We start from the raw sequence: 12,822 nt of genomic DNA on the forward strand, positions 1-12,822 counted from the left end.
GCACATCACTACATAAGGCAAATGGTAACAGCTATAAAACAGGAAATTAACAGTAACACAATAATAGTGGGGGATGTTAACACCTCACTTACACCAATAGACAGATCATCCAGACATAAAATTAATAAGAAACACAACCTTTAAATGACACAACAGACCAGACAGATTTAACTAACATTTATAGGACATTCCATCTGAAAATAGCAGATTACACTTTCTTCTCAAGTGCACATGGAACATTCTTCAGGACAGATCAAATGCTGGGTCACAAATCAAGCCTCAGTAAATTTAAGAAAATTGGAATCATATCAAGTATCCTTTCTAACCACAATGCTATGAGATTAGAAATAAATTACAGGGGAAAAAACCATAAAACACAAACACACGAAGGCTAAACAATATGTTACTAAATAACCAAGAGATCACTGATGAAATCAAAGAGGAAATCAAAAAATACCTAGAGACAAAAGACAACGAAAACATGATGATCCAAAACTTACGTGATACAGCAAAAGCAGTTCTAAGAGGGAATTTTATAGCAGTACAATCCTACCTCAAGCAACAAGATAAATCTCAAATAACAATCTAACCTTACACCTAAAGGAACTAGAGAAAGAACAAACAAAACCCTAAGTTAGTAGAAGGGAAGAAATCATAAAGATCAGAGCAGAAATAAATGAAATACAAAGAAAACAATAGCAAAGATCAATAAAACTAAAAGTTGGTTTTTTGAGAAGATAAACAAAATTGATAAACCTTTAGCCAGACTCATCAAGAAAAAGGAGAAGACTCAAATCAACAGAATTAGAAATGAAAAAGGAGAAGTTACAATGAACACTGCAGAAATACAAAGCATCCTAAGAGACTACGACAAGCAACTCTTTGCCAATAAAATGGACAACCTGGAAGAAATGGATAAATTCACAGAAAGGTATATAACCTTCCAAGACCGAACCAGGAAGAAATAGAAAATATGAACAGACCAATCACAAGGAATGAAGTTGAAACTGATTAAAAATCATCCAACAAACAAAAGTCCAGGACCAGATGGCTTCACAGGTGAATTCTATCAAACATTTAGAGAAAATCTCACACACATCCTTCTCAAACTCTTCCAAAAAATTGTAGAGGAGGGAACACTCCTAAAGTCATTCTACGAGGCCACCATCACCCTGATGCCAAAACCAGACATACTACAAAAAAAGAAAATTACAGACCAATATCACTGATGAATATAGATGCAAAAATCCTCAATAAAATACTAGCAAACAGAATCCAACAACACATTCAAAGGATTATACACCATGACCAAGTGGGATTGATCCTGGGATGCAAGGATTCTTCAATATATGCAAATCAATCAATGTGATACACCATATTAACAAATTGAAGAATAAATACCATACGATCATCTCAACAGATGCAGAAAAAGTTTCTGACAAAATTCAACAGCCATTTATGGTAAAAAAACTCTCCAGAAAGTGGGCGTAGGGAACCTACCTCAACACAATAATGGCCTTATATAACAAACCCAAAGTGAACATTGTTCTCAATGGTGAAAAAATGAAAGCATTTCCTCTAAGATCAGGAACAAGACAAAGATGTTCACTCTCACCACTATTATTGAACATAGCCTTGGAAGTTTTAGCCATGGCAATCAGAGAAGAAAAAGAAATAAAAGGAATCCAAATAGGAAAAGAAGAAGTAAAACTGTCAGTGTTTGCAGATGACATGATACTATACATAGAAAATCCTAAAGATGCCACCAGAAAACTACTAGAGCTAGTCAATTAATTTGGTAACGTAACAGGATGCAAAACTGATGCACAGAAATCTCTTGCATTCCTATACACTAATAACAGAAAATCAGAAAGAGAAATCAAGGAAACACTCCCATTCACAACTGCAACAAAAAGAATAAAATACCTAGGAATAAACCTACCTAAAGAGGCAGAAGACCTGTATGCAGAAAACTGTAAGATACTGATGAAAGAAATGAAAGAAGATGATACAAACAGATGGAGAGATATACCATGTTTGTGGACTGGAAGAATCAATACTGCGAAAATGACTATACTACCCAAAGCAATCTACAGATTCAATGCAATCTTTATCATATTACCAATGGCATTTTTTACAGAACTAGAACATAAAATCTGTATGGAGACACAAAAGATCCCAAATAGCCAAAGCAAATTTGAGGGAAAAAAACAGAGCTGGAGGAATCAGACTCACTGACTTCAGACTATACTACAAAGCTACAGAAATCAAGATAATGTGGTATTGGCACAAAAACAGAATTATAGATCACTGGAACAGGATAGAAAGCCCAGAGATAAACCCACGCACCTATGGTCAACTAATCTATGACAAAGGAGGCAAGGATATATAATGGAGAAAAGACAGTCTCTTCAATAAGTGGTGCTGGGAAAACTGGACGGCTACATGTAAAAGAATGAAATTAGAACACTCCCGAACACCACACACAAAAATAGACTCAAAATGGACTGAAGACCTACATGTGAGACCGGACACTATAAAACTCTTAGAGGAAAACATAGGAAGAATACTCTTTGACATAAATCACAGCAAGATCTTTTTTGACCCACCGTCTAGAATAATGGAAATAAAAACAAAAATAAACAAGTGGGACCTAATTAAGTTTAAAAGCTTTTGCACAGCAAAGGAAACTATAAACAAGAGGAAAAGACAACCCTTAGAATAGGAGAAAATATTTGCAAACGAAACAACGGACAAAGGGTTAATCTCCAAAATACATAAACGCTCATGCAGCTCAATATGAAAAAAACAAACAACCGAATCAAAAAATGGGTAGAAAACCGAAGTGGACATTTCTCCAAAGAAGACATACAGATGGCCAAGAGGCACATCAATAATTATTAGAGAAATGCAAATCAAAACTACAATGAGTTATCACCTCACACCAGTCAGAATTGCCATCATCAAAAAACCTACAAACAATAAATGCTGGAGACGGTGTGGAGAAAAGGGAACCCTCTTGTACCATTGGTGGGAATGTAAATTGATATAGCCACTATGAAGAACAGTATGGAGGTTCCTTAAAAAACTAAAAATAGAACTACCATATGACCCAGAAATCCTACTACTGGGCATATACCCAGAGAAAACCATAATTCAAAAAGACACATGCAGCGCAGTGTTCATTGCAGCACTATTTACAATAGCCAGGTCATGGAGCAACCTAAATGCCCATTGACAGATGAATGGATAAAGAAGATGTGGTATATATATACAATGGAATATCAACCATGAAAAGGAACGAAATTGGGTCATTTATAGAGACGTGGATGGACCTAGAGACTGTCATGCAGAGTGAAGCAAGTCAGAAAGAGAAAAACAAATATCGTATATTAACGCATGTATGCAGAATCTAGAAAAATGGTACAGATGAACCGGTTTGCAAGGCAGAAATAGAGACACAGATGTAGAGAACAAATATATCGGCAAAAGGGTGGAAAGCCAGGGGTGGGGGGTGTTGGTGGGATGAATTGGGAGATTGGGATTGACATATATACAGTAATATATATAAAATGGATGACTAATAAAACCTGCTGTATAAAAAAATAAAATTAAATTTAAAAAAAAACAAGTTCAACATAAGCAAAGTTATTCTTTGTACAGGTTAATAATACAGTTAAACCTCTCATGAGATGGATCAGGAAAAACAAAAGAGAAGGCATACTGAAAACTAATCAGGAATGGATGAAGGGACATTATAGATATAGCAGAGATTAAGACGATAAGAGAACATTAAGAAAAATTTCATGCCAAAAAATGTGAAGATGAAGATGCAATGGCAAAATTCCTGGAAAAAGTCTAACAGACAAGCAAAACAAACCCACAAACCAGACCTCAAATAGTTAAAGCAATTAAGGAAATGAAATATGTAGTTAAAAAAAAATTTCCCACAAAGAAAACAGCCGGTCCAGACTGTTTTACAGACAGGTGGTTTCATGTGACACATTATTCCAATCTCCTAAAAGCTCCTCCACAGAACTGGATGAAACATTCACCTACCTCACTCCATGAGGCTAGTATAACTGATGAAAATCTGAGGAGGGCATCCAAGAAAGAAAATTATAGGGCAGCCTCACTGATGAATGTATGTGGAGAAATCCAAACATAAGCAAACCAAATCCAGAAGTTTACAAAAAAAGATAATTAGTTCCAAGCTCAGTTTATCCCAAGAATGCAACCAAGTAAAAAATTAGTCAATAAAATTTTTTACATTAAAGTTTCAGATTAAACCACTTTATAAAACATCAAAACTCATTCACGATAAAAAACCAAACCAAACAAACAAAAAACCAAACCAAAACAAAATGTGGATAACTATGAAGAGGATACTTTCTTAATCTGATAAAGAGCATCTACTAAAAAGCCTGTATCAAGCGTCATTCTTATTCGTGAAACATGAGAAACATTCCCTTTAACAAGCCACTTCTCTTTAGTTTTAAGTGGTAGTCATCTAGTTAGCACGTTAAGAGGAGAGAGAGAATACAAATGAATATATGAGTAAATATCATAAAGGGAGAAATCCTAAAGAATCTACAAACAAATGCTTGATATAGGAAAATTTAGCAAGGTGGCTGGATATAAGATCAATTACATTTTTTAATACAATAGCAATAAAGACATTATACACACACACACACACACACACTCCCACATACTTATTTAATAACTGCAAAGAAAAATATGAAGTATCTAGCTAGGAATAGATTTTTTAAAGACATTAAGACTTTTACATAGAAAAAATTTTATACTTTGTAAACAACCTCAACAACAGAAAAAATTTTATACTTTGTAAACAACCTCAACAACATGTTTATGGGTATTATAGAAATACCAATTATCTTCAAGTTTATCTGTAGATTCAATTTAACTCTAATTAAAACTTCAACAAGAGGCAATCAATTGCCAAAAAGGGCCAAATTATGCCTAAAGATGAATAAGGCCTAAAACTTTATTCTAACAGACACTAAAATTTATTATAAAGACAATGTGGTATGGGCACAGAAATGGGCAAACACACAAATGGAATACAACAGAGAGCACAGAAACAGACCATGTCTATATGGCAATATAATACACAACAAAGGTGAATGGCAGTCACCAGAGAGAGGAAGCTTGGATTTCTTTAGTAAAGTATGGGACAATTTGTTATCCATGTTAAAAAAGAAAATGAAATTGGAACCCTACCTCACTACAAACATAAAAATAAATTCCAGATAGATTAATGACTTAAATGTGAAGGACAAAAACCTTAAACATTTTAGAGAGAAATAAAAGAAAGTATCTTTATAACCCTGAAGAAAGATTTTTTAAATCAAAAGACAGAAAGTACTAAGCAAGAAGTAAAAGATTGATAAATTTGACATTTAAATTAAGAATGCCTGTGGGGCCTGGGTTCAGTCCCTGGTTGGAAAACTAAGATCCTGCAAGCCATGTGGCACAGCCAAAAAAAAAAAAAAAAAGCATGTCTAGTAATCAAAACACAATCTTACCTAAAAATAGGTAAAGATATGCATGAATTGGGATTTCACAGAAGGGGAAATAGTGAGGAACAATAAACATATAGAATGGCACTTAAAGCATCAGGAACCAGATATATAAGGTAAGATCATAACAAGATACCAATTTACACCTACTGCATTAACCAGAGTTAATGTCTAAGTGTTGGTGAAGAAGTGGACTGAAGGGTACTCCCATATACTATTGATATATATATGCAAAAATTTTGGAAAATAGTTTGGATATTTCATTGACAGGAGGGTAAACTGCTGTACGTTCACACAATTAAATATTATACAGCAACCAAAAAGAATGAACAAGCTGACACATAGAGGAAGTTTAGAAATATCATGTTGAGTAAAACAAGCAAGTCTCAGAAACACTATGATACCATTTGCCTGATCAAAACCAAACAAAACTAAACAAGGCACTGTTTAGGGAAACATGTATATGTGATACACTTTTTAAAAATGCAAGAGAATGACAACTTTAAAATTCAGGATAGTGATTACCTCTAAACTAAGGCAGAAAGAACGGTAGTAGAGAGGAGCACACATATAACTTCAATAGTATCAGTGTTCTTGTCCAGGGATAGCTAAATCCGGCCCATTGCCTGTTTTTGTAAATAAAGTTTTACTGGAACACATTCATTCATTTACAGATTAGCTATGATTGCTTTTAAGCTACAGTAGAACTGAGTAGGTACAAAAGAGACTGTCCGGGCCAAAAAGCCTAAAATATTTACTCTCTGGCCCTTTACAGCAAACCTTCATTAACCTCTGTGCTAGTTGTGCTGAATTCACAGGTTTTCACTTTATTATGACACTTCATAAGCCATAATCTTAACTGTATTTTTCTGTATACATAAAATGTCATATCATTAAATACTTGTTGGAAAGACTTTCTCTAAACTGTACATTTTATTAACTGGGAAATTATAAGTGACCAGGACATAAACTGGATTTTTTTTAAAATGTAAGTCAAATGTATGAAAATATAAACAACAAAAACCTGAAACTGTTAACAAGTATCTGGTTCTTAAGAACACAGAATAGCACTAACAAACCAATCAAACGCATACCTGAAAAGTTTAACAGGCTTAATATTTAATTTCTTGGTTAAATCTGACTGTATGGAAGATACATTATCCACCAAATAACTGTCCTTCCCTTTTAATATGTACTTTTCTTTCAAGATCCTAGCCTAAAAAAAAAAAAAAAAAAAAAAAAATCACATAACTACATGTTTGCCTTCCTCTGCAAATGGAAAATCATTCACCAATCACAGAAACCTGGCATTATTAAGGTACTTAATAAGATACTACATAACTAGAGGGTAACTGATTGCTATTAAAAATTTTTATCAAGTCTAAATAGCGGATCCTTACAGAGTTAGCAAATCCACAGCGCAAGGAAGTGGTGGAAGAAGATGCTGAATTACTTCCTCAGTAAGGAGATCACCACAGTGGGAAACAAAGCTCTTGATAGCTGAAAAATACAACAGACTTTCACTTAGCAGAGTGTAATGAACCACGAAGAAAGCATTCGATTATGGTAAGGCATTTGTATTTTTGTTAGAGGAATAAAGAAATGTGCTAAAATCAAAAAAATTCTTGAAACTCTAGTAAAATAAAAGGAAACTAGTGTCTTCTACCTCCAATCAAACTTAAAAAACCAAACCAAAACAACAACCAAAAAAACCCAAACTTCCTAGAATTACTCAAAGAGACCAAAAACCAAATTAACAAAATGTTGCTTTCCTGGGATTTTACTCAGCCCTTGAGCTCAGAAGTAGCAGCTTAGACCCTCAAGTTTGCCAGTTCTACACTAGTTCTAAAGAACCAAGGCTGACTTTTAAGTCAGCATGTTAGGTTTTATAGATGTTACCTGAAACACACAAGCTTTTATAAGGAGTTATTTCATATGTAGAATAAAGTGAATATTTAAAAGTTAGATTCAGTTTCAAGGAAGCACTGATTTTGGTTTTGTTTGTTTATTCATGGCATTTTTACTCCTAAAAATGATGGTTTTTAAGAAAACGTGCTTCAAAAAAAAAAATCAGTGCTTCCATGTCTTTTCAGGGAACCCACAGCTCCTTAAGCTCAAATTTTCATGGTGGATGCTATTTTTTAATGGTCTATGTGTTGTAAAAGGGTATAACTTTCACATATAAAAAACTAAATGGAAACCATACTTAGTCAATGCTAATTAAATTCAACCCTAGAGGAATGAATGCCTACGTAACACAAAACAATCTTAACATTTCTCAACTGATCGCATTATAATAAAACATGCATCCTAAGGATAAGGACATGTAAATTTGGTTTATTACATCATACTTCTGTTATAATCACCAACTAATCAATTATGTTCAGTAAAAAAAATCCCCAGAAGCAGATTTTTCCCCCAACTTAAATAAAACATACAAGTATATGTAAAGTTAAAGGATGGAAAAAGCCAGAGGAAAAGGAGAGAAAAGACTAAACTCAACCTACCACAGAGAGCACCAGCTCGTCCTTCCAAGGTTACCTGCCATGTAAATGAATCTCCTCGGCTCTTTTCTGTTCCTAGATCTTTCGGAGACAGTGGGAAGACACACTTCCACAACAGCAGAACTCGAGCAAGGTGATGATTGACAAACGCAGGACCTGTAATTTATTCAACTTGTCACTTGTAAAGGAACCCAAAGTGGTTATTCTTTAAAACCCTTCCCTCTTAAAGTAAACATATTTTAATCTACTACTGCTGGATTACTTTGTCCCTCTAGTTCCAATGAATGTACTACTGATCAATGACTATCTGAAGGTACTAGAGTACAGAGAGGAAAAACAAGGAACTAACAGTAAAGTCTGGGCTCTGGTGTCCTCTCTCCTACTACTGCTGTGACCTCTTTGAGCCTCAATTTCTTTTAACCGTAAAATGAAGCCAGAACTACCTGCACTGCTTATCTCCAAAGGTTTGTCCAGATCCAAACAACAGAGTGTACTTTAAAGTAGCCTGAAAAACTAATGTGCTACGTAAACGCCAGGTACTACTGTTTGTAAGAAATAACATTGTATCCTGAAAGTAATTCTAACTTTTGATATCAAGCAACTTTGTTCCAGGCCAAAAATCAGATGTGATACGTCTAAATGGAACTTTTTTTTTTTTTAATATTTCAAAGCAACATTTAAGAACTGAATACACAAACCCAGTAATGAAAGGCAATGTACTGTACAATGATAGCTTTTTATAGTTGTCCTTTGGTACCTGTGGGGGATAGGTTCTAGGACCACCCCCCCCCCCGCCAGATACCAAAATCTAAGGATACTTAAGTCCCTTATGTAAAGTGGCATAGTACAATCTGTCCTCTATATCCGTGGATTTGGAACCCACGGATACAGAGAGCTAACTGTAAGTATTTGATAGCATGCAGCATTATCAGTTAAGAAAACAGAACTACGACACATAAAAACCCAAACGCACAGCTTCTCTCCCCACGTAATATTCTTTAAAATTCTGGGGTTACCTTAAAATTCTCCTGTAAGTACTCCCTACTTCTTATTTCCATGTTCTGCTGACTGCATGCTTTTCTTCTGCAGTATGGCAGCACAGCATAGAACTGTACTGGGCTCTGAAGGAGACCACCTAGGTTAACATCCTGGCTCCATCCACTTACTAGCTATTTAAACTTGGATAAGTCACTTAATCTTTTTGTGCCTCAATTTCCTACCTATAAGTGGGGATAACAACAGTATGTACCTCATGTGACAGTTTCTGAGGCTTATATGAGTTTATATAGAACAGTGCTCCACCCATGATAAGCATTTATATATGACATTATGTAGTTATCATTCAAAACTTGTCTTATTTGCATATGAAGAGGTGAGAGCATAATGGCAAAATGAAAGGGCAACAGCAAGCCAATCATTATTTTTTTTAAGCATGCAATTTAGTACATTAACAAAATAATTTCTTCATTTTTCTCCTGACTTCCTTTTTAGGAAGAGGCCCTAGGCTAATCCCTACAGCAAAATAAACCTAATTCACTCCTTGCTCACTACTTTCTTTGATGAAGTAGTACTAAAAACATCCCATAGAATTGGGATAAAATAAGGAAATTGGAGTAAGGCAATTAAGAGTAAGTGACTGTTAAGAGGTTTCACATGCACACACAGGCATACTCATATAATGGGCCGTGGAAATAGAGAAAATTCTGAATGCAAAATTTAGTCAGATACCAAAAAACAAAGTAAGGATGAAGTCACTGGGAATATCCACAGTTGACAAAAGTTCCATATATATTTGCCATTGTACCCTTAAGATACCTCTCTAACTCAGGAGTGAACAGTGTAGCATCACGTCCCAGAGAGGTAACAAGATAATTTATTTCAGAAACATATGTAAACTAAGTTACTAAAAATGTTTGTAGTAATTACAAAGTTAAAAAAATAAACAAGAGTAAGTTCATTCACACCAAGAATAATGTTGGATCTAACAAAAACCAAACACACATTGTAGATACCTGCAAGTGAATCAAAGGTGTTGTATGTGGCATCAGATAAATTGGGAAGTATAGCAAAAAGGGGTTAAAAATGTTAGAGTTCACATTTGAGGAATGGACTTAAATGTGGTCTATGAGTTTACATTAGTTCAGAACAGTGAATTTTTTAAAAATAATAATAAAAATTGTAAATGGTGAAGGAAATGCTGAAAATGCAAAACAGGTGTAAAACTGCCAGGCAAAAATTAATAAAGCACTCAGACCGTCATCTAAATTCCATTTCCCACAAAATATAATCAGAGCTCCTTGGAGAACTGACTGGTTGCAAGTTGAGGCAGAAATTATTATTTTTTTAAAAATACATATACATAACTTTAATCACAGTTAAATATATACAACTATGCCAATCTCCTAGGTGCCTTCTGACCAGGGTCCTCTCTGATCCCCTCCCCCTAACATCCCACTCCTTGGAAGTAAGTCATTTCTAGAATTTTGTATCTAACTGCCCCTCATTCTAAGGCAGAAATTATGATGTAAAAGCTGGGACATCTTGTCATGCCAAAAATAAAGATGTTATCAAAGAACACTAGTTTCATATGAACCAACTACTAGGGGCTCCCAATGACTAAAGATGAAACAATTTGAAGATCAAAGAATAATGACTGCAATGTTGTTGGTGGCAATGTAAATTGATACAGCCACTATGGAGAACAGTATGGAGGGTCCTCAAAAAACTAAACATAGAACTACCATACGACCCAGCAATTCCACTACTGGGCATATACCCTGAGAAAACCATAATTCAAAAAGACACATGCAGCCCAGTGTTTATTGCAGCACTATTTACAATAGCCAGGACATGGAAACAACCTAAGTGTCCATCGACAGATGAATGGATAAAGAAGATGTGGCACTTATACACAATGGAATATTACTCAGCCATAAAAAGAAATGAAATTGAGTTATTTGTAGTGAGGTGGATGGATCTAGATTCTGTCATACAGAGTGAAGTTAAGTCAGAAAGAGAAAGTATGCTAACACAGGGGCAGGACAGGAATAAAGATGCAGACATAGAGAATGGCCTTGAGGACACAGGGAGGGGGAAGGGTAAGCTGGGATGAAGTGAGAGAGTAGCACTGACATATATACACTACCAAATGTAAAACAGATAGCTAGTGGGAAGCAGCCGGATAACACAGGGAGATCAGCTCTGTGCTTTGTGACCACCTAGAGGGGTGGGATAGGGAGGGTGGGAGGGAGACACAAGAGGGAGGGGATATGGGGATATATGTATATGTACAGCTGATTCACTTTGTTATACAGCAAAAACTAACATAACATTGTAAAGCAATTATACTCCAATAAAGATGTCAAAAAAAATAATGACTGCATTCAACTGAAACATATAAACATATAAAAATCTATGAGTTTATAAAGATATCTAAAAGCAAAACCTCACTGATACCCTTTGAAAATTACTAGCAACCAGTAACACATTCTAAAAATTGATAATAAAGTGAAAGAATCATGCATTAAGAAAAAAAAGCCCAAGAAAACAGCAAATTAAATAAAACATCAACTTAATTTTTATTCCTTTTTGGTATGTTGAATATGAATGTGCATTAAAACATGATGTACTAATCTCTTTTATAAAGGAGAAAGGATCTCTTGTACTCTTCTTCCAATGGGATTACCCTGTTTTGAAAGCTTTTGTTCATTAAAATATTGCCATTTATTAAGTAGTTTATCTTCCCCTGTATTAAATACCGGGGAAGATAATCAATACATCAATACAGCAGGCATGAAACACCAATATCAATACAGCAGGCATGAAACACCTAGCCAAAAGCAAATAAAATCTTGACCACATTATTCCCATCACATTGTGAAATCATGATCTATGCCAGGGGCCAACAAACATTTTCTATTAAGGCCCATGCAATAAACATTTTTGGCTTTGAAAGCCATACTGTCTCTATTGCAATTACTCAATTCTGCCACTGCAGTGCCTAAAGGCTATAGACAATATGTAAACAAGTAATTATAGTTGTACTCTAATAAAAAGTTTATTTATGCACACTGAAAACTGACTTTCATATATTTCTCATGTATCACAAAATATCCTTTTTGTTTTTAAACCATTAAAAACATAAAAACCATTCTTAGCTCACAGGCTGTATAAAACAGGTGGCAAGCCAGATTTGGCCCATAGGTTGAACTCAGATCTAGTCCAATAAATTTCTTTAATCATCTCAAAAACATTACTTAAAGTGGCTCTTCATTTATGATTGCTTATTTTAATTAAGCTCCTTTTAGATCAAATTACTTCAGAGGTGTCAAAATGATTTATTGGTCAAATCCATCTAGTTTCATATCCTAGCAGTAAACCACACAACTATACAAAGAGACTTAAAAGTATAGCTTTTATAAAGTAATAAAATAGAGTTTTAAAGCTACAGGATGTAAATATAATAGTCATGATCATAAAATAATTACACTAATAAATAATAATTTAAATTTAATAAATATAATTTAAACATGCCTTATCCCCATCAATGTAACTACCTTATTTTTTTTTTTTTTTTTTGCAGTACGCGGGCCTCTCACTGTTGTGGCCTCTCCCGTTGTGGAGCACAGGCTCCGGACGCGCAGGTTCAGCGGCCATGGCTCACGGGCCCAGCCGCTCCATGGCATGTGGGATCTTCCCAGACCGGGGCACGAACCCGTGTCCCCTGCATCGGCAGGCGGACTCTCAACCACTGCACCACCAGGGAAGCCCGTAAC

The 12,822-nt window shown here is 35.0% G+C and overlaps 1 protein-coding gene across 8 annotated transcripts in view; it reads right to left on the minus strand.

Annotated features, from left to right (window-relative positions):
* The window catches only part of HEATR5A (HEAT repeat containing 5A), a 111,670-nt gene that overhangs the window by 59,322 nt on the left and 39,526 nt on the right, over nt 1–12,822 (minus strand). For all 8 annotated transcript variants that reach the window (XM_033409919.2, XM_004282136.4, XM_033409921.2 and 5 more), the window contains 2 exons: nt 8,051–8,203; nt 6,944–7,043 (listed from right to left, as the gene is read on the minus strand). In XM_033409919.2, the coding sequence (XP_033265810.1) occupies nt 6,944–7,043; nt 8,051–8,203 (253 nt within the window). The remainder of the gene's footprint in view (nt 1–6,943; nt 7,044–8,050; nt 8,204–12,822) is intronic.

The sequence above is a fragment of the Orcinus orca genome, chromosome 2 (genome assembly GCF_937001465.1).
Source record: "Orcinus orca chromosome 2, mOrcOrc1.1, whole genome shotgun sequence".
NCBI classification, from domain to species: domain Eukaryota; kingdom Metazoa; phylum Chordata; class Mammalia; order Artiodactyla; family Delphinidae; genus Orcinus; species Orcinus orca.